General features: G+C 36.7%; 1 protein-coding gene across 1 annotated transcript in view; it reads left to right on the top strand.

Annotated features, from left to right (window-relative positions):
* Window positions 1-26,670, top strand: part of LOC129744854 (facilitated trehalose transporter Tret1-like) — an 84,247-nt gene that overhangs the window by 12,464 nt on the left and 45,113 nt on the right. The window contains exon 2 of the mRNA XM_055737593.1: window positions 7,704-8,798. Coding sequence (XP_055593568.1) covers window positions 8,592-8,798 — 207 coding nt within the window. The 5' untranslated portion in view covers window positions 7,704-8,591. The remainder of the gene's footprint in view (window positions 1-7,703; window positions 8,799-26,670) is intronic.

Here is a 26,670-nt window from a genome sequence, read left to right as displayed (position 1 = left end):
CCATGGCAAAGGTTGTGGTGCGTGCCCAAAACGCCGATTAACCCCCTATAGCCAAAACTGTCTAAATTGATTCCTTACTTACTACGGTCACGAAATGTCATTATCATTCCAATTGGGCGAAACCAGCTGGCACCAGAGATGGCTCTTTTCGAGTTAGCTATTTAGCTAGCACGAATGGACTCGCCTTTGCAGTCCATTGACGCGTCCCGTGTGGAACATGAACTTCACATGCGTATATGCAAACATGCGTGTTATGTGCCGGTAAAATTAGCCCCGATACAAATAGAAAATATTGAACATTCAACGCCAAACAGTTGAATTTCGTGATGAGAATTGTGATGGCATATTAACCAACGCAAACGAAGGACCAGTTATGTTTACGTATGAATATTTTAAAAAATGATTTAAATTAAGCTTGGCAAGACTGTTATATAAAGTAACGAATCATTTCAATTTAACTTGTAGAACTGCTGATAAGGTTATGAATAGGTATTGATCGCAATACAAAATTGGAAAACCTCAAGTAATCAAAAATTTCATGAATCAGGCTCCGTAAAACTTACTCAGCTTCCTCGAGGCACAATGGCTAAATTGACAAAAATGACAAAAATAACAAAAATGACAAAAATAACAAAAATGACAAAAATGACAAAAATACCAAAAATAACAAAAATGACAAAAATGACAAAAATGACAAAAATACCAAAAATAACAAAAATTACAAAAATGACAAAAATGACAAAAATGACAAAAATGACAAAAATGACAAAAATGACAAAAATGACAAAAATGACAAAAATGACAAAAATGACAAAAATGACAAAAATGACAAAAATGACAAAAATGACAAAAATGACAAAAATGACAAAAATGACAAAAATGACAAAAATGACAAAAATGACAAAAATGACAAAAATGACAAAAATGACAAAAATGACAAAAATGACAAAAATGACAAAAATGACAAAAATGACAAAAATGACAAAAATGACAAAAATGACAAAAATGACAAAAATGACAAAAATGACAAAAATGACAAAAATGACAAAAATGACAAAAATGACAAAAATGACAAAAATGACAAAAATGACAAAAATGACAAAAATGACAAAAATGACAAAAATGACAAAAATGACAAAAATGACAAAAATGACAAGAATGACAAAAATGACAAAAATGACAAAAATGACAAAAATGACAAAAATGACAAAAATGACAAAAATGACAAAAATGACAAAAATGACAAAAATGACAAAAATGACAAAAATGACAAAAATGACAAAAATGACAAAAATGACAAAAATGACAAAAATGACAAAAATGACAAAAATGACAAAAATGACAAAAATGACAAAAATGACAAAAATGACAAAAATGACAAAAATGACAAAAATGACAAAAATGACAAAAATGACAAAAATGACAAAAATGACAAAAATGACAAAAATGACAAAAATGACAAAAATGACAAAAATGACAAAAATGACAAAAATGACAAAAATGACAAAAATGACAAAAATACCAAAAATGACAAAAATGATAAAAATTCAAAAAATGCCAAAAATGACAAAAATGAAAAAATGACAAAAATGACAAACTTGAAAACACATTTTTAGAACTGCAATTACTTTTTTTTTAAGTAAAATCGTTGTTGTCTTCGGGAAAATATTTTTCTTAATCCAGGCTTCAGTCGATGAAGAAAAAAAATATCAATAAAAAACTAACATTTTTTCTTTTTTTGAGCAAAATACCTTAAAATCCCATTCACGCTAGAGACTTAAGAAACCCCTCTTCAACTTACTGAAATTTATCGTGTGACCTTTTGGTAAGTTAATAATCTATTTAAGCTTAGAGCAAGTGAGATTTATCATGATTTATTTTGCCTTTATGAAGGTTAGTACACTGCGGTTCGTTAAATTATTCATAAATGCAAATATCACTGTTGTAGTAGAACAAATAACTTCTTCAATTTTCAACCAATTATGATAAATAACCACTTGAAATCTTTGTTTTGAATTGACATTCATGGTCTATAGAAAAATAAATTAAATGTTAGCCTGTTGATAAAACAAAATCTTCTCTAAAAAATGCATTTTTTATTGTTATTTTTTTTATCACAACTTCACTAATATCAACAATACTGTTGATCATACGCAAAAATGAAGTTAAAATAATTGATAGCAAATTTATCCACCTTCAATATGCAATAAAGGATTTCAAATTAAAGTTATGCAGTCCGAAATATTTTAATATAAGTACGAGTACTGTTTATATTTTTCAAAATATTATATTTGGATCATTACTTCAAAACTGTTCTTCTAAGATTTTTTTTTAATTTTTTTTTTAATTCAGCCCACGATTTTACATTAAAAGTGACCTTCAGCTTACTAAGCTCATAAATGCTGTAAACTAGTGTTATCACCTTATATCACACAAAAAACAAACTGTTTCAAATGAAGAAGTTATTATGTTTTCTGATTAAAAAAATGCTTTTGAAAATTACCCGATTTTGTCACTGTTCCAAATTTGTCACTCTCAAATTTATCATGGGGTTGACAAAATCGGGAGTTCACTGTATATCGATGAAAGAAAGGCGGATAGGCATCTATTAGCGCGCCAATAGGAGAAAGCTTGATAGGTGTTGAAATCTTAGACTAGAGGGCATGTTCATGAAAACTTCCCATGAATTGTAAGGCCTTTGCTCTAGATTAGTTAACTATGCATGAGAAACTGAAAAACAGAATCCCACACTGGGCTTGCTATACACAAGCCCATGCAGTTCTATTCAACCCGTGATATGTACCTCTCAGATTAAACCTTTTTTTTCAGATTTAAGCTTTACTCAGATTTAAGCTTTTTTTCTCAGATTTGATCTTTCAACTCCAATGCTCTCAAGGCAAGAAAAAGCTTAAAATCTGAGAAAAAAAGTTTAAAAAGTGTTAGTGAAGCTTATGTTTTGACCAGATTTGCGCTTTTATGCCTTGAAGCATTGGAGATGAAAGCTTAAATCTGAGGAAAAAAAGCTTGAATATGAAAAAAACGCTTTAATTTGAGAGATGTTCTACACCCGGCTTTTATAAAGTTGCACTCGGGTGCCTCTAGTCTAAAATTTCACCACCTATCAAGCTTTCTCCTATTGACTATGGGGTTTGAGGCGGCAAAAAGTCAAAAACTGATCTTTATCGGATCGCTTTTTTAGTTTTACTAGTTAATAACTTAATATTTGACTAAGATATTCCCAGTTCTTATCTTGGATACTGAGCACACCCCAGACATCAGACTTTAAAAAATTAAAAAATTTATATGAAGAAGAAAAATTTAAATCACATATTTTTCTATGGAAAACATTTTTTTTTTTAATTTAAAGTGCATCATATGAAAGTTTATATTGAAAGCTATCATTTGAACCATTCAAAATTTTTACACACTAAATTGATCTATGATAAAAATCAGTAAATAATTATTTTTTTCAAAAGTCAAAAACTTTAAAGCCTTGCCAAAAAAAGCTCCGCATTTCCCCATACTCTTTTCACTATCAAGATCTAGTTTAAGATAGTGTTACCATCCGTCCCACAAAAGCGGGACATGTCCCGCTTTTTTGGTAAATGTCCCGCCGTCCCGCTTTTTACTCGAAATGTCCCGCTTTTTTCCAACTAAGTTTTCAAAAAGGTTTGCCTACGTTTGATTTATTTTGCATTATCAAAACTGCACATCACATGAATAAGATGTCGGTATCGAATATTGAATACGGCGAATGCGCCAACATCACTGTGTCGAAAAAAACGCGTTAAAAGTTTGACAGCTCCATAAGCTCCCAACAAAATTTATTTTGCTTTCTCTATTTCTCGAAAACCAAATATCCTTCAGTTAACGTTGTACACTCAAAATGTAGATCTCCGAACGTACTTTATCACTCAGCTGACCAGTGCTGATATTTGTTTACATTTGGCGCATTCACCGTATTCAAAATTCACTACCGATGATCCCTTATTTCTATGGGAATTATCTTTTAATTTTTCTATGCAATTCCTAATAATTTCAAGCTCGATTTGAGTATGTGACAGTGTCATATTGTGATATGACTCATACTATGTTTCTATTTTTAAAACTGGTGGAAATTATATGCAAAACTGGATTTTTTTAGCAATCAATGTGATTATTTGACTCGGCAAATTTCGTTGGATAAATTTATGACTCGTGTTGCTAAATATTGCAAAAAAAACATATTGCCTAAATAACTATTTGCTGCATGGCGAAACTTATAGTTTTCAGTATTTCGAAAAATTATCAGAATGATCTCATTTTGGATAATGCTAATGAAAGGTTACTATAAATGTCACTTTGATTTCGTACTAAAACGGAGGATGGCTCATTTGATTTTCATAATTTTGAAATCTTCCCAATCTAGAAACAAAGCTTATTTGACTTTTATAGTGAAAAACAATTTATGCTGTAAATATAATGAAATTCTTTTCACAAACCAGAAAATCCAAACTTAAGAACATTCCATAAAAAAATCAGTGAATATCTACATTGTACATATGAATTAAATATGTATAAAAACATAATTGGTTTCCTTGTTTCAAATGTAAGCAAGTTGCTTAATGAGAACCTTATCCCAGCATTTGATTTGTTATAACATTCAATCGCAAGTATTGTAAGATTTTTTTTTAAATTGATTTAACTGTTGTTTCAATCAATGTTGTTTTAACGTCTTTGTGTCATTTGCACTTTTTTTTCCAACGGAAAAGCATTGAAAAGCTTGTCCCGTTGGAATTTGTTCGAATTTTTCGCCTGGATTTGAAAGCATAGACGTTGATTTGGAAAGCAGATGTTATATCAACTGAACTATGCCTCTATTATCGATTAATAGAACTTTATACTCAAGAAAAAAAGTACCGCACTTTGAGAGTAGAAAAAAACATATTTATGTATGTGAACATACATTTCATGCCTTTTTCAAATAAATTTTTAAAATGTCTCGCTTTTTTTGGCTGTGGACCGCTTTTTTTCTCAAAATGTCCCGCTTTTTTTGAAAAACATCTGGCAAGCCTAGTTTAAGGTCCTAAAATACAATGAAAGAGATTCCACCGTTTTTGGAGTTATAGTCATTTAAAGCTGAAAATATCATGCAAATGGGTAATTTTTACCTATTAGTCAGTATAAGTTCATCAAAGTTGATGTTGGTTTGTCAAAAAAAAAATGTTTCTCATGATTGATTCTCTTGACTTTCATGAAATGTCTTGAAGATATTTATCATTTCATGATCAATTGGTTAAAAACCCTGTTTTCAAAACAAATATAAAGTAAGGTCAAAAATAACACCTAGCATCCTACTTTAAAAGTTGTCTATAAAAATTTGTGAATGAATTGATTTAAAGTTAGTTAAAATACTAATTTTCTTAAAAAAAATATTTTCAAAAATAACAAAATAGTCCAAAACACCTAATCATACTTTTTGCCGCCTCATTGTATGGAACCGCCCCATAGTGCAATGCCTGCATATCCACCTTTCTTTCATATTCTATAAATATATAAAAACAAATTCAAGTTTTTCATTCCACGGAGCATGCGACTTAAAATTATTATCATGAAAATTACGGCGATTAAAATCAGATAACTTACAACAAATTACGCTAAAATACTTAAACTCAAATATAACAAAAATTTGATTCAAGTTTAGCAGGAAAACAACCCTTATAAAACTCAAATATGAATAAAATATGATATTTGGAATAGTTGTGAATCAAATTTGTGTCAATTATATCATAAAAAAATACTCTAATGACAAAGCGCGCGGCGTAGAGGGTAGCCTTCAAGTCTCCTAAACCAACGGTCATAAGATCGAATCCCGGCCACGGTACACTTTCACAGTACTCTTTCTAGGGACTGGTGGTTTTAACGGGGAATTGAGATAAAAGAAGAAGATATGTCAATGATCACACAAGTTGTGCAGCCAGTGATTGAAATTGTGGTAATCTGAGCAATTTGTGCGGGAAAATGAGAAGGTTTGAGTTAAAATGAGAGAAACCAGTGCTCAGAGAGAGAAAATGTGCGAATTTTTGCAAATGGTTGCAATTTGTGAAGCTGTTATAGAATTTTGATCATTACCATTCCGAATGCAAAGAATTCTCTCTATTGCAATCCCTCGGGTTTAAGCGTTTTTAAGATGCTTGCTATCATATCCTCGGAAGATGTTTGGATAGAGTTTAGTAAAAGGAATCTCTTCGAGGATACATCAAGTTTCTTGAGATCCTGTATGTATATTTTGATTCAAGTATGACTCAAATATGAGCCAACTATGACCCTGGCATTTTTGTTATTTTGTGTGAAAAACCTTGGTTCTAACATTTCAAAATTCAAAAGTATGATAGACAATAGCAAGTCAAAGCTAACATTTTTCATAAATTCAGAATCAGAATGTTTCAATCATAATCTTAAGCTTTTCGAGGAAATACTTGACTGTAACTTGTACACTAGACTGCCCCAAATTTGTATGAGAAATTTCAAGCTTGTAAAATGTTATGCGCTGCAGGTTTAAATTGATCCTAAGCCTAGTACATGCCAAATTTGGGCCAGATCGGATTGGGCGGATCACGGGAAGGGATCGCTCAACGAGCCTAAAGTTTGTATGGGATTTTGAGACATTTTGTTCGGGAGGAACATGAAAATCCAGTTTTTATGAATAACCATGGTCCCTTTCTGCCGATTTGTTTTGAAAACGTTTTTATCTTAAAGCCTAAACTATGACGAATATTTCATCCGGAGACTGCATTTCGATTCAACTTATGATAAAAAATTTATTAATCTTCAAAAATGGGGTAACTTTTATTAGGGTGATATTCAGTGATTAATATTGAAATGCTGCGTCAAAATGTTTGAAGCAGCAGTGTCTCTCATTAATAGTGATGAATATCGGCCTTAAAAAAATAACTATTTTTTGAAGCTTAATAATTCTTGTGTCTCAACTTGAATCGAAATACAATCTTCGGATAAAATATTTGTCATAGTTTAAGCTTTAAGAAAAACTGTTTTTAAAAGAAATCAGCCGAATAAGACCAAAATTAATCATGAAAAACTGGATTTTCGTGTTCCTCCTGAACAAAATGTTCCAAAATCCCATACAAACTTCAGGCTCGTTGAGCGACCCCTTCCCGTAATCCGACCTGTCCCAAATTTGGCATGAGACCTTGTACTAGGCCTAGGATCTATTTATGCCTGCAGAACATAACTTTTTCGAATGTCGGGTCATTTGGGGCACTCTATTGTACACATTTGTTAAAAGTGAAGCTAAGGAATGTACTTACACCAAAAAAGTTTTTCCACTCAAGTTTGTCGGAATTTTTTGGCTGAAACCTGTTGCTCTGGTTATGCTGAATGAGATCAAAATCATCTCAATATTACAATTAAAATACCATCATTTGGCATCAAAAGAAGTCCGAAAGTGGAACACATGACATAGGAAAATTGGCATTGTTTAATTTTACTCCTTAATATCATCTTCAAACTCATCCAAATGATAGCCGTATGCGCTCGCTAAAAATCAAAGATAATAAAACAAATTATTTCAATTCATTCTGATTAACGAAATTGGAGTAGCAGCAGCATTTGAAGGCAGAAATTAAGTACAAGACGTCAAAAATATTTAAATAAAACTATCCCAGGACTTGTTGTATTAACTTTTTTTTCTTTTTATCTTTTAGGTTTCACAGGTGCAGCGTCCTGCTCAGCATCCGCTCGAGCCTGTGGATCGACATCCATATCCGGTGGTGACGCAACGAAATCCTCTCTCCAGCAGCAGCAGCAAACAGCACGTAAAACTAAAACCTGCCGATCTCGGCAATAGTTCAAGTAGCCATTACAGTAACTACTACCCGAGCCATCATAATCCTGCTCCTGCTCCAGCTCCTAGAACGGCTGCCAAGAGTCTCGATTACCAGAAGCAGCTGCTGAACAACCTCCAACATTCGACCACAGCCAGCAGCGGCAATCCAGTTGGCATTCTGAAAAATAACACCAAGCGACGTCCACTGATTTACGAGCTGAAACAGTATGAGTATTTCAACAACGACGCCTATTCCAGAGCGCAACCTCCTTCCTCGCAGCATCCGCAGCAGCAACATTTGCCTATAGCTAAGAACACCAACAGTGTGCTCCAGCAGCACTACGCTGGCCATAACTACAATATCAATTATAATCTAAATTTTACGAAAAATCAATACAACATTCTGATATCGCCACCAACGACGGCGTCCGGAGCCTCCAGGGGCACAGGAGCAGCGCCACCATACGACGAGAACAATCATTACGAAAGCCATTATCAGTATCAGCAGCATCAGAACAACGTTAGGAACAACTATAAGAATAGCAACGCCACCAATCATCATCTGTACAGCAACAACAACTACAATCAATACTTTGCCAACAACCATCATCAGAATCAGCAACAGCAGCATCAGCATCAGCACCAAAGGCAACATCAAGGCAAGTCCTCCTCGGCCGGGACCGGGGTCTATCTGGACGAGAAGCCACCGCTGCTGCTAGTTGGGGACGACCCGTTTGCAGCGGATTCGGGCAACCACATTGGCAAGATGCAACGCGAGGAGATAATCATCGAACACAGTCAGCTGGTTGGAGACGGAAGTGGACCAGGCGCTGTCATACTGCCCGCATGCGGTGGCCAGTCGGCGGCCAGGGCGGGCCCAGGTGGACAGCAGCCACTACTGAATGGGGGAGGCGGAGGCACCGGCAAGGGTGGCAAGCTAAGTGTCATCAACCGGTCGCACCATTTTACGCAGGTGAGTTGGGGTTTTTTTTTTTTTAAATTGAGTGCATTTTTTAGATACTTCTACTTCTGTCTCTGCTCATGGTCGGAATTTATTCCAACCGTCCTAGTTCTACTTTGTTTGCTCTAATGCTAATGCGAGAGTTCAATCTCTGAGACTGGCCTAAGGTTTTTTAGAACAGTAGAAATGCTTCAAATCTATAAAGTAGAACTGAGTTTACAACTGTAAGTTTACAATTTACAACAACATTAGCAACAGCCGCGGCAAATACTATTTATGAGCAACTGCGTTAGTGTTTAAGGTAGTGTCAAATCTATCTGTCATTACTTCTCTATATAGTTGCTCCATACTGGACAAAAAAGTAGTAGATATGTGATGAAAATGCTTCCCATAAAATTCTCTTCTATCCATCTAATAATAATTATTCTAACACAATTTTTCAACCGTTTGTAATTTTTCAATCGAAACAGTAAAGTATTGTAACATTTAAGATTGATTTGCGATAGATTTCAAAATTCGTTAAATTAAATGAAGGCAGGGTTTTTTTCTTATTCAATTTCCAATAGTGCCACTTAATGTTAGATAAAGATAGGAAATAATATTGGAAGAAGGTTATAAACTATCTTAATTCGGCAATAGTTGGAGAGTAGAAGAATAGACTTCATAGTTTTGATCACACTAGTCAACAGTGTCTCCCGATCGAATCCTTTTACCGAAACCTCCAAACCCAGATTGTTTTGCTAAAATGCAGAGGTGACCTTGTCCCTGAAGCACAAGATTGATCTTTCGTCCCTTTCCATCTTTTCCAATCCATCCATTGACTACTAGGACGTGGCCGACGCCGTTATTGATGTTTGAAGAGGTAGCATTATGTTTGAGCATTGTGAATGTGCTGCCAATCTAAGGCTCCGTTCATTTGACCTCTGAACAAAATTGATGGCCTCCCAAGTAACAATTTTAGCTTTATTATGGTCAGCAAAATATCGTTTGGACTATCGCATTAATCTTCATAAAAAGCTAAAGCGCATTTTATAACATCACCTGGACTCTTATAAAGCCAAAATCAGGCTATTTGGCCCTACCCTAGAAACGTCATCAAGACATCTAATTGTTGGTCATCAATGTTGGTCACCAAAGCTTTTAAAAAGCTATTATTAAACATGTTAGAAATTTTTGTTTTTTTTCGGTTCTGTCAGTTCTCGGAGTTTTTTTTAATTTTTCCAGCAACCATAATGGTTGATGAATGATGATTGCATTATTCAGATATGATCTGGTAAAATTAATAGCTAAAAAAACCAATGTTTTAACCATATATTGAGCGTCTTTTCTACTGCCAGTCAAGATTTTAGGTAAAATGTATATGAAATAGTATCTTAAAATAAATGCGCCTCGTCAAATCTGATGGTCAATCATGATGGAATTGATGGAAAAAGGCCTGAAAAAATATTTTCCAATGCTTGTATGTGAATCCATCAACATGGCGTCATTTTGTGCCCTTCGATTTTGCAACCAACATGGCGTGAGTCAATTCATTGTTTTATTATGGTTTAATGATGACCCCAAAAAAAGCTACGATTTGACGTTTCTCTCGCAAGCCAACCAATTACACGCTAAGGTTTAGTTCTTCATTTCTGAGTTGTTAATCATTAGTACAGTAAATGAGGACAGACTTTTTGAATGAAAAGAGATTGGTTTTGAATGACCCGTGGAATAAATCATGAGTCAAATTTCGTTGTCTGACGCCATCTTGAAATCCAAGATGGCGGCTTCCGCTGAACTTTAAAATGGTGTAAATGACTTGAAATCGCATGAAACCCCAACAAAATGGGTATCGGGTGAAAGGGCTAAACGAGTAGAAGTTGAATTTCACTATCAGACGCCATCTTGAAATCCAAGATGGCGGCATCCGCTCAACTTTTAATGCTTAATGCTGACAAAAAGTCGCATTAAACCACCACTATACGGGTATTGGGTGAAAGGGCTAAACTAGAAGTCGATTTTTTTCTTTCCGACGCCATCTCGAAATCCAAGATGGCAGCTTCCACTGAATTTAAAATACTGTTAATCAATGAAAATCGCTTGAACACAACTTTTTTTCACGTAATACTACTACTATTTTAAGACAATTTAGATCATTTTAAATCACTTTTATTATTTTTTCATTATGTTTCTAATGCATTTAGCACTTTTCTTGTTTTGTTTATAGTTTTTGTTTTTTTTGCCATTTATGTAATTCTATTATTCCTATCATGCTATTATGTTTAAATTGTATTGGTCTTATTCTAGCGAAAACTATAAGGTTATGTTGTTTCTGTTAACCGTCTGATTTAGGCACATGTGCCAAATTCGATGTTGCCAAAATCGAATGTTGCCAAAAACGAACGGGGCCTGTATTGTGGTGGTTTTTGTGGGATTTTCAGTCACTTACAGATTTTCAGAGAAACGCGAAAAGAGATATTGACTTCTATCATTTAGCCTTAGCACCCAATACAAAATATTTGGGAGTTCCATGCTATTTTCATTCATTTACAGTATTTTAAAGTTCAGCTGAAGCCACCATATTGCATTTCAAGACAGCGTCAGAATGCAAAAATAAACTTTTTGAAGCTTATCCCAATTGACAAACACCCATATTTTGGAAGTTTCATGCGATATTCAATGATTTAGAGCATTTTTAAAGTTTATAGAAAGCTGCCATCTTGGATTTCAAGATGGCGTAAGATAGCAATATTCGACTTCTACTCGTTAAGCCCTTCCACCCACTACCACCTGGGTTTCATGTCATTTTAAGTCATTCACTACATTTTAAAGTTTAGCGGAAGCCGCCAACTTGGATTTCAAGATGGCGTCAGATAGCGAAATTCAACTTCTACCGGTTGATTTCTTTCAACTTATACCCCTATAATATAGGTTTTATGCGATTTTCAGTCATTTACAGTATTTTCAAGTTGAGTGGTAGCCGCCATCTTGGATTTAAGATGGCGACGGGCAACAAAATTTGACTTCTACTCGTTTATTACTTTCACCTAATAACCATATTGTGAAGGTTTCACGATATTTTCAGTAATTTACAGCTTTGAAAATAAAAGCGGAAGCCGCCATCTTGAATTAATGATGGTGTCAAGCAACAGTTTTTTTCCTACTATTTGGGCCCTTTCACTAAATACTCATATTGTAAAGATATTCATACTACTTTCGGTGATTTCAAGTTTTCAAAGATGTATTTTTTTAATTTTAACTCAAAACCAACACGCATAACTTACCAAAAATGTGTAAAAATGGGAGTTCCAATTCAAATATGTGCTATCTAATCTGAGCGTGTCCTGTTTTGACATCTTGATCGAGAACTGTCACTAAGTTTTATGGCGGTTTAATAATCATGCACTGAGTGCTATTATAGAACATGCAAAAGAAAGCTTGGAGCAAACTTTTAGGTTTGTGTTTTATTATAGTTTAAAAAGAGCATTCATAACTCTTTCAAAATAACTAAAACAGCATGTTTAATAAAAGTTTTATTAGCGTTTTCAAAACCATCTGAAAACATATGGTCGAAATAAAATTATAAGCATTCTGCATGACCATAATAAAACCACCATAAAACGAGCTGCACAGAAAAATGCCATAATTAAACCATAATAAAACTTCCTAATGCTAGTTGGCATAATCTGTGTTACTTGGGCTCGGATATGGATCTCGCGATGGAACGCGACTCTATGCGATAAAATGGCGTTGACGAATGAAAATTTGCCTCGTGTCCTCACTTTGGCGACAACAATGACGTTCAGCTTTCGCTGTTATTTTCAGCGACTTCAGACGATTTGTGAACTGGAAAGGTGGCCAGTTTTCCAAACTTTCTGCCGAGTGTCGAAGAGTGCCGTTAACATGGAGTTCAAGAACTGAGAAGGCAGCGCTATAAATTGTCTACAATTTAAGAACATCAGCTCGGTCAAAGGGTGTGAGGTCGAGCGGTACACTCGTTCTGATAAATTAAAAGACCGAGTTGAAAACTTGTTCTAATGAATGAAAAGGCCGGGTAGTTCCTACGTAAGACGTAGAGCCGAATAAACTTAGATTCAAGGCTGGTAATATTCAGTCAATTTCATTCGATCCTGATGAACTAGTAGTCAATGTCGTCGGAAGAAAATCAAGGTCGTCTACGATTTGAATGACCAAGCTACAATGTCAGCCAGGCAGCAATGTCATTATTTAATGACATTTTTGTATTCCTCAGGTTGGCGACACACATACGGTCATCTTCCTATTTCACGTCACATTTTATGAACGTTGTTAGAAGAAAAAAGTCGTAGAAAGTAATTATTTTAAATTCAACTTGGTCATGACTATGTAAGCTTATGTTGCTGACCACAACTAAGTATCGCATGACATAGACATTCAAAGCAGTATTCAGGACACTGAGGCTCCTGCTGTACTTGCAGTGGCAATGACGGGCATTGAGGACTTGGTGGAATGTGTTAAGACAAAGTCTAACATCCTCAACGTGATGACACTTTTAGTCACAGCGAACCGAGAGGTGGTGAGCCTCCTTACCGCACTAGAGTGTCAGAGGAAGCCACGTGAAGAAGATGTTGTGACCCTTCTGCGGGCGGAAACCATTCAGCCGAAGAAGGTAAGCGTCTTCTTGCAGACCGATGGCGAAGCGGAATATGCCGGAAACGAGAAACTGGAAACGAGACCTGGAACCCCGAAGAAAGTCCAAACGCAATCCTAACCGGGTCAGGGAAAAAAGGAAGGAAGAGTATAGCGTGCACACGTAAGAGAAACTTGGGGAGGCTGTGGAAATTCGTGCCGGCCATCAGGCAGCTAGCTGCAGCAACACGCCAAAATGTGTCCACTGCAGGAGAGGACACAAGGCTGGCAAATTGGAAGCACACGCACTGTCACTTCGACTTTGAACTTTCATAACTTTCAACTTTGATGATATTTTTTGATCAAATGTTTTTCGTCAGATAGATTGAGTATCACACTATTATGTCACAATATTTGAGCTTTCTAAAGTTTGTGTGGCCTGAGATACCGTCGTTCTACGAAAATTGGACTATTTGACAAACTGCAATATCTCAGGAACTACGGTACACTTTTTATTGAAATTTTGCAGAGTGATTGTTGAAATATAAAGTTAGTATATTTGAATTTTTTGAAAAGTTCTATCAATGGGATTCAAAGTTACGCGAGGCTCTATAATGGATAGAATCGTTGACTGTCTAACGGGTAGAAGCCAAGTTGTCATCGGCGGGGGGACGTCAGCGCGTGGACCGTAGAATAAGGTAGTCGTCTTATAAACCCCAGGAGTTGACATCTACTGAAAACCTTGGAAAGGCTGAACGTAGACCTGAGAATTGTAGGCGATACAAGGACCTACCACAGGAATGGAAGCGAACCCATCATAGATGTCACTTTCTGCAGTCCGTCCTGAACGAGTGACTGGAGGGAGAGCGGATCTTTTAACGATAGCGACCACTTTGCGGTCCGCTATCGTGTGGGCACAAGTACGCGAACAGGTAAAAGAGGTAGACAATACATTTCGACCGGACGAGGATACGAGGGACGAGGGACGAGGGACGAGGATACTTGCACGCGCATGTGACGCTGGAATGACAAGAAGGCACAAGCGGAAAGACGACGGAAATTGCAGACCTGCGTACTTGCTGCCTACAGGCTAGATGATGTATGAAGAGAGCGAAGACCCAGTCAGCGAAAAAAGAGCGTAGAGTGCCCTACGCAAGTGCGAGGTCTGCCCTCTACAGAGCAATTAAGGCGAGCTAAAAGGCTCGTTTCAGACAACTTTGCGAGGACGCCAACGACAACCCCTGGAGTGACACTTACAGGATTGTCACTTACAGGATGTTTGTTTGTTTGTTTATTTGTTTATTGTTCCTGTAGAGTAAGAATACAATATTCTTTTTAATTACTACTTCCGACATACACATTTGTCACGTTCACTTATTTCAATCCTATTCTATTTTATTTCCCTATAACTAATAATTTTCAAAGTATGAATCCAACGCGGCTGCTAATTCTGGTGCTGTTTCCAGTAGTTTAGGCATTCTCGTTTAAAAATGACTTCTGATTGTATACGCTCAACATTTGGGGGTAATGAGTTGTAGTTGACAACACCTCTCACAGAAAGAGAATTTGCATACAAAGCGGTCCTATTAGTAGGCACAACATAATTGCGCAAACAGCTTCCTTGAGCGCATATGAGCTTTTCAAATAGTGCGGGGGGATAACGTGTTGAACCAAGCTTACGCATAAACATGCAGCATCTGAATGCATAGAAATTTTTCATAGAACATCCAATGAGATTGCTTTGTAGATGACTTACTCGATCGTAAAGGTTTAGGCCATAGGCATATCGCACGCAACAATTCAATGCAACATTCAGTCTATTCAGTGCACCAGAACTAGGGCGAACATGGAGTACATCACCAAACAGAAAATGTGGGAAGATCAAGGCTTTAAACAAACACATTTTTGTTTTGGTTGATGCGGAGTATGTACCTACTTCTGTAAAGATTGCGCAAACAGCCGGAAATTTTTCCACATTGTCCCACAATAAATTTTCGTTAAAAATGTATCCAAGATCGTTCGCAGTTTTGCTCCAGTGGATTTGCTCATCGTTGATGAAGACATTGGGGAGAGAACCATGGACAGCTTGCCTTCTAGATTTGGTTATATACAGCGCCTTGCTTTTGGTATGGTTCACCAGTAGTCCATTACTCGAACACCACGCAGCAACTCTTGCTAGATCTTCGTTGACCAGCCTGACAAGTTCATTCGAGTTCCGGTTCCAATCGACAGCATAGAGCTGGACATCATCAGCATATAGTTGGATAGAACAATGTTTCAACACAAGAGGCAAGTCGTTAATGTAACATGTAAAAAGAAGCGGCCCAAGAATGGAGCCTTGCGGAACGCCAGAGGTTACGTGAGTACTCCGTGAGAATAATTCTCCGCAAAAAACTGTTTGCATTCTATTCGTTAAGTACAATTCAATCAACCGAACAGCAGCGTTCGAAAAATGAAATTGTTCGACAAGCTTGTCACAAAGTTTTCTATGTAAAATAGTGTCAAGAGCCTTGCTAAAATCAAGCAAAAGTAACACGCCTGACATTTTTTTATCCCCTGCCGCTGCAAGTTCATCGTAAACACGAATTACTGCTGTTTTCACACTCTAACTTTTGCGGAAACCAGCTTGAGCATCTGTCAGCAAATTGCTGTTGTTTTTGAATGTTGACATTTGATCCTTCATTATTTTTTCGAACGCTTTGGATAAAACACAAAGTATGCTTATGGGTCTTAGATTTTCAAGTGTGCTCAGTTGAGGCTTTTTCTTCAAAGGTATAACTTTTGCATTTTTCCAGCAGTCAGGATAGATAGATGTTCTTATGATCACATTAAACAGATGAGTCAAATGATGGGCAATTAACGGTAGCACAAGTTTAATCATCTTTATGGGTACGCGATCTAAACCTTCAGCATTCGATTTTATATCACAAACGGAGTTAACAACTTCCCACAGTGCAACTGGCCGAAAACAGAAGTTGAAACAGCCCTTAACCACCGATGACCATCATCTATTGAGTAGTTGGACGAAAATTTTTGGTTTACTACATCTGGATCAAAACTACACGCCTGCGTTGTTTTAACCTTACCAACACCGAGACTTTTTACGCGTTTCCATAGGACATTTGCCAGAACCTGATCGCCCAGGAATTGATGCAGGTGTTGTTTTTTAGTTCCTGGTAATAAGAGAGTTAGTTAGGTTCCGTAGAGTTTTATATCTACGAATCTTTCAGGTGTGGTGGAGCTCTACGCCAGTCGTTATATGCTAGGTTCCTCTCTAATATAGCTTTTCGCACTGAGTGGTTGAACCAGTTATTTGCTGATGTTGTGGAGGGGGTCATTCCCATCTCGGATATCTTCTGCTACGAGCATAGACACATGTCCGATATGCGAAAACATGCCGGTGGACCCATGGCATGATCCCTAACGTCGGATTTTGTATGAATCGGATACATGGAGAAGTGGATTTCTGCATAACCCAGTTCTTAACTGGTCACGGATGCTTCATTCAGTACCACCATCGGTTTGGACATGTGGCTTTGCCATTCTGCCAACCTGCGGTGACATAGTGGAGACACCAGAGTACGTAATTTTCAACTGTTCAAGGTTCGAAGAGGTACGCATTAACATGCTTGTCGCCTGTAGACCCGACACGACATCCGACAACATCGTGCGGAGGATGTACGAGGTAGCCAATAGTTACTTGACGCGTTGTCAGCAATGGGTTCACTCTTATTATGACTGTCCTGCAGAGGAGTTGGAACCAGCACCAGTCGGCGACCGGTGTAAGGTGACTCCTTCACCGGAGAGCATCTAAGTAGAGTGCGTCCGAACCTAGCAGTAAAGCATACAAAGATAAGACTAAACCCTCTGCGTATGTCGAGCTGCTGGGTACTGTGGAGTCCCGGGTCTAGACCTTATTAAGATCCTAATCCAGACTCCCGCACAACTGACTTGATTGCTTGCTATACTCTACAAAGGTCAGTTGTACTATCGATTGCTCAACATCGTCGGTTGAGTTGGGCTCTCATATATTGTCTGTATGGTGGGAGCGCAAAGACGATTTATATCAAGATACCACAGGTACGTCTGGATTCATCTGATTCGTAAGCGTAAAAGTCCCGTACATGTGCTGTGACAGGCGCGAGTCTAGGATAAGCTGCTTTCGATCGGTATACGGATGGCAAAGAAGAGAGGGCCTCGAGCCTCAAGCCGTTAGAGGATAGGTCACTGGTCTCTTATAGTGGATGGAATAGAGGCGGAGCAGACGATAGTCGTGGTAACCTAGCGAGCTTCGAGTTACGAGTAAAGGCCGGGCCTCAAGTCTTCAAAGGAGAGGTCCTCAGTCTTGAATCGTAATAAGAGGTAGGGTGTATTTGATTTGAAACCGAGAAAACCGATGTGCACAGAAGGGCGGACTTGGTCTTCCATTATGGGTGTACCTTTAGTTGCAGGTCCAGATGGAAATTATGGCCAAAGGCCCAGGTAGACTTAATGGCCTAGAAGTACATAGTATTCTAAAGTCGACCAATTGCACCCATGGACACGGAGTAGCATACTCGGGGGGCAATACTTAAACAGGATTTACCTCCCGAGTGTTCAACTTTTACAAAAATTCGTATCACCGGGAGACTAAGTCCAATCTGACATCAGATTGTGTATATACATGTTAAGTGTGTCAAGTTTACCTAGGTATCAGCACACGCTCGTCCACTTTATCTATAGACTAAATTTTTATAATTTTTCACATGACTTTACTCTCAAAAACGCCTAATTCATAAAATCTCGTTGATTATGAACTACTAGCTGACCCGGTGTGCTTTGCTACACCTTTCATGATGAAATGATATTTTCAAAAATTATTCAAATTTATTGTTTTGTTGGCATTATTTTAAATCAAATTATAACATACTTCATAAGCAACCACTAAAAAATGAGAGCTGCAGCTGGAGTTTCGAATTGCAACACAAAGATAAGGGGATTTTTTTTTATTATCTGACAATTTGCGCCGGGGGTCTTCAGATTTTCCCCAAAATTGAAAATTTGGTTCATTTTTGCGACTTAAAAACACATGTATTTTTTCAGATTTCTAACTTTTTAATTTTTTGAGTTAGCTTCGGTTAGATTTTTTTGTAAATAAAAAATAACCATTTTTCAAAGCTACATAACTCTGTTGTTTCTCAACGGAAATTATAAAATAGCACATCAAAATGCATTGAAATTTTATCAGCTTTCCAAATAGAATAGTTGAAAAAAATTAAATAATGACCTTCAACATGAAAAGTTGTAAATAAACTTTAAATGTCGTCTAAAAGTACCGTCTGCACCACCGAATATTTTGCAAAAATACCATTGTATAGCTCGATTCATGATGTAACTTTCATCTGAAGACACCAAAGTGGGCCATTAACACCTTGAAGAGTTATGAAAGAAATAATGACAATAAATCTCTTTTTTTGCATCGAAAACAAACAATGGTGGAACAACTGCACTCACATATGGAGATATCAAGCACTTCTAAAAACATGGAAACAAAAGAACTTACCAAAGCAGGTAAAAAACACTACTTTTTCGAGTGTTTGCAGCAAACTTTAAATTTTAACCAAAATTCTGAGTATCGTATTGTTTATGTGATATAACTAATAATGGGAATGTTGCTTTTACAACCTGGTCATATACTAAATAACTTATTAATTTTTCGATCAAAGATCATTGTGAAGCATAATCAATGCCAATAGTAGAAGGTTCAGTCACTGTGTTTGGGATCACGAAAATGTGATTAAAAAAATAAAATATAGACGTGCTTGTCGTACTTAAAAGCCATTTCTTCAAATTCCGTTTATAATTTTTTTTTCATTGGTGCCAACAATCACTTGCCATTACCTTTCGTCGCAACATTCTGTTAACGAATGTTGCGACGAAAGGTAATGGGAAGTGATTATTGGCACCAATGAAAAAAAAAATTATAAACGGAATTTGAAGAATAGGCTTTTAAGTACGACAGTGCTTTACATAGTTTTTATATCGGGAGCTAAGCACTGGACACCAAAATCCTTTCCTATTGATCAAAAAAGTATGAGAAAGTGGCACAAATGTTGTAAAAATAATCAAAGAGTTCAGTATGGCCAGCCCACGCTGTAAAATGATGAAAATATGATACTTTTACCGTATTCGTTTTCTACATTCACCCAGTTTTGAGGTTTACCATACTAGAACGAACATAATTCGTCGTCAGTGTTTTGCTACCTCGATCGCTTACACACGAATCTTCAGTGTTCCACCGTCCATTTTAAATCAAATCTGGGGAATTACGGATGCAAAACTTAGCGCATAAACTTCTAAAAATGACAGTAAAATGTGCATAACTTGTTGTGACCTGGTGCAAAACTGGCTATAAACGAATACGTTATTAGATTTTTGGATATAACATGAAGTCAGTTAAGCTGCAACAACCTACCGCCCCTTCTTTCATAACAGTCCCATATACAAAAACAAGCAAGCGAGACAATCAGCTTTTTCTGTTTTGGAATATATTTTTAAATTGTAACCACTACTTTCAGCATAAACGAAAATCGTTTCTAGGTTGTCATAATAAATTGCTAGACCTGAAATTTTCGAAATTGGGTTATTGGTAAGGTCGAGAGCACCATTTTTATTCATTATGGGACTGTTAATCGACCATATTTGAAACCTTTTTCGAATCTACTAGCATAACAGTCCCATACAAAATATATTTTTTTCTCACCAAGCTACTTTCTAAGACTTAAATTTGATCATTTTTGAACTTCTAAATGCAATTGTCAGAAAAAGAAACATACTTTTGCAAAAAATTATCATGAATTCCACATTGTAAGTTGAATCTTTTTACGATTTTTGATTGCATCCGATAGTTTTTCGCTCAGGAAGTCATTCCTAAGAAAGTCAGACCTGCCTTCGAAAACTAGTGTGCATCATTCGACATCAAGTGAGTTAAAAAAATGTTTAAATGATTCAGAGCAATAAACCAAAGACTATTTCGCCGAAAGAAACATTGAAAATTAACCAAATCCGTGATATTTCACATATGGGACTGTTATTCAGGTATATTTTATATAGGACAGCCACGAATTGATATTTTTTTCGAAATTTCTAGAACAAAACCTCTTTTTTTAGTCTTTTATGTTGAAGCCTTATGTTGACCTTTTTTTTTTTTTTTTTATTTAACACTTAGTTTATTAGGCATATCACTTTATACAAAGTTTTTATTTGCCGATGGTCTTTATAATAATTCTATTTTTTAAATCTAAATTTGGGTTTATTTGGAATGGGGAACGGGCCTTATGTTGACCTAAAACGACGAAAATTAATATGGGACTGTTATGCGAGTAGAGGCAGTCTGAAAAGGACGAAAAAGAAGTGTTTTTTACCAGCTTTGATAAGTTCTTTCGTTTCCATGTAGTTCGAAGTGCTTGATATCTCCATGTGTGAGTGCAGTTGTTCGACCATTGTTTGTTTTCGATGCAAAAAAAGAGATTTATTGTCATTATTTCTTTCATAACTCTTCAAGGTGTTAATGGCCCACTTTGGTGTCTTCAGATGAAAGTTACATCATGAATCGAGCTATACAATGGTATTTTTTGCAAAATATTCGGTGGTGCAGACGGTACTTTTAGACGCCATTTAAAGTTTATTTACAACTTTTCATGTTGAAGGTCATTATTCAATTTTTTTCAACTATTCTATTTGGAAAGCTGATAAAATTTCAATGCATTTTGATGTGCTATTTTATAATTTCCGTTGAGAAACAACAGAGTTATGTAGCTTTGAAAAATGGTTATTTTTTATTTACAAAAAAATCTAACCGAAGCTAACTCAAAAAATTAAAAAGTTAGAAATCTGAAAAAATACATGTATTTTTAAGTCGCAAAAATGAACCAAATTTTCAATTTTAGGGAAAATCTGAAGACCCCCGGCGCAAACCCGTCAGATAATAAAAAAAAATCCCCATAACTTATAGAAATATTCTGAATCTTACTCTATAAATTTGTGTTAAAGATCTGATAATTTTAATCTGTCTGTAGGTTTCTATATTCCCAACTATACCCTATATTCCCGATTCTATCATCTTACTGCAAGAAAGGGTACTCAAATACTTTTTGATGCCAAATATGGTTTCATTTGCTCGATTAATTCTTGAGTTATGCAAAAAATTCTATGGAAGCCCCTCTTTCCCGCTTTATATCTTTCCGCTGAAAAAAGGTGGGTTATCTCTCGTATCTAAATTCCCTCACATAATATGGTAGATATGGTTCAATTTGCTTTTTCAACTCTTCAGTTATACTGAAAATTGTAAGGGGAGGGGTCTCCCCCTTTTCATCCACCTCTTTGAAGTTATATCAAATATTCATTAAAGTATTTCTCGTACCCAAATATCGTTCCATGCCAAATTTGGTGCCATTTGCTGTTGTAGTTCTTGAGTTATGCAATAAAAATTATATAGAACTTTCCTCCCCCTTTCATTCCTACCCGCTGGAAGAAGGAAGGGGTCTCAAACAATCATTAGAACATGTCACGTTCCCAAATATCCGCCCATGCTAAATTTGGTTCCATTTGCTTGATTAGTTTTTAAGTTGTGTAAAAAATTAAAAAAAAGGGCCCCTCTCCCCTTTATATCTCCCTACTAGAAAGAGGGAGGGGTCTCAAATAATCGTAGAAATATTTTTCGTATCCAAATATCTTCCCATGCCAAATTTGGTTCCATTTGCTTTATTAGTATTTGAGTTATGTAAAAAAACTATGAAAAAAGGCCCCTCCCCCTTTCAACTGCAAAAAGGGAGGGGTCTCAAATAATCATTGAAATATTTTTTGTAACAAAATACCTTCCCATCTCAAATTTGGTTCCAATATCTTGATTAGTTTTCGAGTTATATGAAAAATTTTAAGGTAGTCCCCCTTCCCTCTTCCTATCACCCCACTGAGAGGAAGGAGGGGTACTTAATATTCATTGAAATATTCCCCGTTCCCAAATACCACCCAAAGCCAAATTTGATACCATTTGCTTGATTGGTTCTCGAGTTATGCAAAAAATTGTCTTTTGTTTGGGAGGCCCATCCCCCCCTTCCTGTTAGGGGAAGGGGTTCCAATCCATTATAGGAACCTTCCCCGGCCTCCAATACCCCTACCTGCCAAGTTTCACGTAAATCGGTTCAGTAGTTTTTGAGTCTATAGGGAACAGACAGAAAGACAGATAGACAGACAGACAGACAGAAATCCATTTATATATATATATATATATATAGATTAATTCAAAGGAGAGAACAGGTTCATACGCACTGGGCAACTTGTCAGTGTATTCTAGAACTGTTTTTCTGCTCCGAGATCATTCTTTAATTACAGCTTAGAAATTAAAATTATCTTAGAACGCTCTAGTGAACGCTCAGTAAAACCAACAAAACAACATTGAATTTGAAATGTTTCTCTGACTAAACTGCAGTTGAGGAGCTTTGGTTGTTGACCATTGAAATGAGGCAATCTTATGAAGGTTTCCTCTCTCTTCTATTATGCTCTACAAATTGTCAGACCAAAGGCACATCATAAAGTAGTTGAAAAAAAACCATGCATTGGCTACGTCTAAGTCTATCTGGATTAAAAATTTAGTCAGTTACATTCCTTAAATTTTGACAAATTTTAACTTGAATTTAATAGTTTTAATCTATTCCCATCTATGGTTGATAGGACTAGCTACAATTTGGAAATAAATGTCAGCTATAATTGGCCTCATAGAAAGTTTTTCGGACTCTTGAACGAATGCGGCCAACCGCTCGCATCCAATGAAGCCAATGACAATTAATTCAATATGGGAGCATCCCCCAACACACAAACAGTTTCATTTACTCCTAGAGTCCATTTAGATTCTAGGATTGCAATCGCACCCAATGGAACACTATGAGCCCCAAAACACAGCCGGCGGCCGGAGGAGCACCAGATTTTCTCACGCTCAATTAAAATTCAGGCAACTAGCTCCAAACAAGCCATAATCAAAAGCAATTAGCATAATAAAATGCGCTCGTTGGTTCCTCTAAACTCCGTAGGTATGGGTCTATTAAGAAGTGAGTTTTGTCCTCATCGCCGCCGTTTAGAGATCTGTATCTCCGGACTAACTACGACTGAGTACGAACATGACGCCCGGTTCTTCTAGGTCCTACAGCATTTATGGACGACCGACCGGTGGAAAAGTGTCTCTCTGCCGGGCAAGTGTCGACTTGCATGGCGCGCCTTCGAATTGCAGTCGAGTTAACAGGCAATGAAATCGACTTGACAATGTTAATTCCAGCTGGGAAATTCAACTTGACCATCTACTTCGACTTGGAGCCACTTGAGGCATCTGATGGGGAGATGTGGTGGGTCTCCGTTTTAAGCTTTTTTTCTCCATTTTCAATTAAATCTATGCCCATTGATGACCAGCTTGCATTGCTGTGTGGCAGTTGGAATCAAAAGAATTACTCCGAGTGTCTCGCGATTAGGTATTCCAATAAAGGCCTTCGATGGAATCAGGAAAGCGAAACCTTGCCGGGTGCTTAAAATGTTATGCCTACTATTTGTTGTTTGAGGGGCATTAGAGGCTTAAAAGTTCGGCTTAAAGTTAGTTTCTAAGCCGAGCGTGTGGCCACTGAAGGAGAACCGGCCATTCGATCGACCAGACAACCGTTTGACAGATGTTGGTTCTGGAACACGGACAGCCTGGCCCAATGGCATTACTGGCATGGCATCTCGGAATCGATTGCATGCCAAATCGATGGCTTGTCGTATAAACATATCTCCTATAGATGTGCCCTCAACATGCGCTGATACTTATCGTTTGCGCGACCAGCTCTGATACCCAGATACCTAGGTTGACTTATAAACGAATCGATCGAGCTGGAAAGATTGATTAACTTTAGCACCGACTCTGCTGTGGCTACGAATTCCATAGTAGGTACAAGGTGTCGATTAAACGTCGCTATTCCAATGGAGTGGAATAATCGACTTCGAATAACGATTAATTACTGTACTAGGGGAGAAAATTTTTGTGAGGAAATGTCAGTATTAAGGCTTAGAGGAGAATTTGGCAAGCAACGCAAAAATATGTGTGGAATGTTCAGCACATGGCCGACTGAGTTAGATGCTTGATACTGAGTTCGGGAATTTCACTATATTTTATTGACTGACCATAAATAATTAAAATTTGAATTCAGATGTCCGACGCCATCTGAAAATCCATGATAGTTTCATCCGCTCAACTTGAAAATGCATCAAATGGTTTGAAATCGCACGAAGCCTCCGTAATATAAGTACCTACTAGTTGAAAGGGCTCAACGAGTACTAGTCGAATTTCGTTACCTGACACCATCTTGAAATCTTTTCTTTTCAACTCTGTATAGGGAGAATTCACAATATCGAAAAAAAAAAGTGCTAAAATCTTATACATAAAATGGAGACAAAAATATGTGCGAACATCGATTCATTTTAATTTGAAACTTTACGGTAAAAGTGATAGCAATAGTTTAACTGAATTCAAAAACAGAGTTCACGATATTCGTTGGAATAATAAATTCTTATTTGAAAAGCACTTCAAACATTTTTTTAATATGAGCTAAAACTGTAAGAAGTGGTGTAAAATATAGCAAGAAAAATTAGCCAGACCCAAAAAAGAAGTGCAATGATTTATACAGATATACAGTGAATACAATATTAAGTATGTAAACAAACCAGTTAAAAAAAAAAATAAAAAAAATAACACGTATAACTCTTGCAGGGTTCATCCGATTTGCTTGCAATTTTTTTTGTTGTGTTCATCTTTGCGCGAAGAAAAACACAACGGATTTTATAATAAGTTTTTAGTTTTAATTCGTATCAAATAAAAGTCATGGCACCCAATTTCCATTTTTTTTAAATCACCCAGGGTAGGAAGGCGCCAAAAGTAATCAAGGCTTACTGATGCTCATCCATCTTTATGTAGGAAGTTTTGGTGCTCTTTTTCATAGCCACTGTACTCTTCAAGTGGCATCAGTAAAATGTGTACTTGGATGGGATTGTTTTAAAACGAACACACACCTATAGGATCTCAGTGAAACTTCATGAAGAGATCTTATTCACTTAACTCTAAGGCGTACATTTTTCAAGGATATGATGGTTAACATCTAACGAATGCTAAAATCGCCAAGCCACAGAATGAGTACTATGTATGCCATGACCGAAATTCGATCTCATGACCTCTGGCTTAGAAGACTTGAACGCTATCCTCTAAGCCACGATCGGCGGCAATTGTTAATCTGCTTTATGGGGTGAAAAATATACTATTAGCCGGTAAAGAGTATATTTCCGAAAATAGTCATTTTGGCTGCAGAATGAAGGCAAATTTAACATGTTTGAGCTGTCTACCTAGAGCTTGCCAGATTGCCCGGATTTGCCCAGATATTGTTAAATAAAAGTCCGGGTTTATTCACTTTATGTGCAAAAACAAACATAAAACTCGAATTCAACAAAATAACCATGATCGGTTCTGGAAGCTTAAAATCCGATATTTTGTAATCAAATGCCCAGGTATTTTCAGGATAACGATAAAATAACCCGGATTTTCCCGGTCCGGGTAAGTTTTGCGATCATATTAGAGAGTTCCATATTACTCAATGGAAATTATATACAACGAAATGACTGTACAAATTTTGACATACTCTAAACCAGTGTTCCGAATATCACTCATTTTCAATGAATGATCCTGATTGCACTCCGCAACTGAACGTACAGCGATCGGGTTTTGTTATTGATTGCTATTGGACCTATTCGATCATTGTTCGTTCTATTCATCGCTAAAATACAGATCACCTCGCATGATGCTTTCTGTCAAAACAGTACAGCACCATTATCAAATTGGAATCTCACCAAAGAGCGATGCATACTGCGAATCATGTTCGTCTAGGATCAGGGGTGAATGGTTCAGGCAGTGAATGAGTGATACATTCAACCGATCATTAGCAAATATTATTTGATTTTAAAGCCAATTAATAAATTTATTTGATTTTACAGCATGTTTTGACACCAGTAAGAATAAAATCCAATTGTAGTTGTGTTTGTGAGGGAAAGATGGTCACTTCCGCTGTGTTTTCAATTTCAAATAAGCTAGGCGGATACTGAGTGAGTGACATTCAGAATGGATCAGTTTGTATCTCACTCATCTCCGATATGCGATGTTTGCAAAACCGATGATTCTGAATGATGCGACTCGGTTGGCATTGCTGAGTGGAACGCTAATCGAGATTGCATACCAGTCGGGCGAAGCAGT

This window comes from Uranotaenia lowii, chromosome 2 (genome assembly GCF_029784155.1).
Source record: "Uranotaenia lowii strain MFRU-FL chromosome 2, ASM2978415v1, whole genome shotgun sequence".
Classification (NCBI taxonomy): domain Eukaryota; kingdom Metazoa; phylum Arthropoda; class Insecta; order Diptera; family Culicidae; genus Uranotaenia; species Uranotaenia lowii.
The sequence above is the reverse complement of the archived record's forward strand: the minus strand, read 5'-3'. Positions and strand labels throughout refer to the sequence as shown.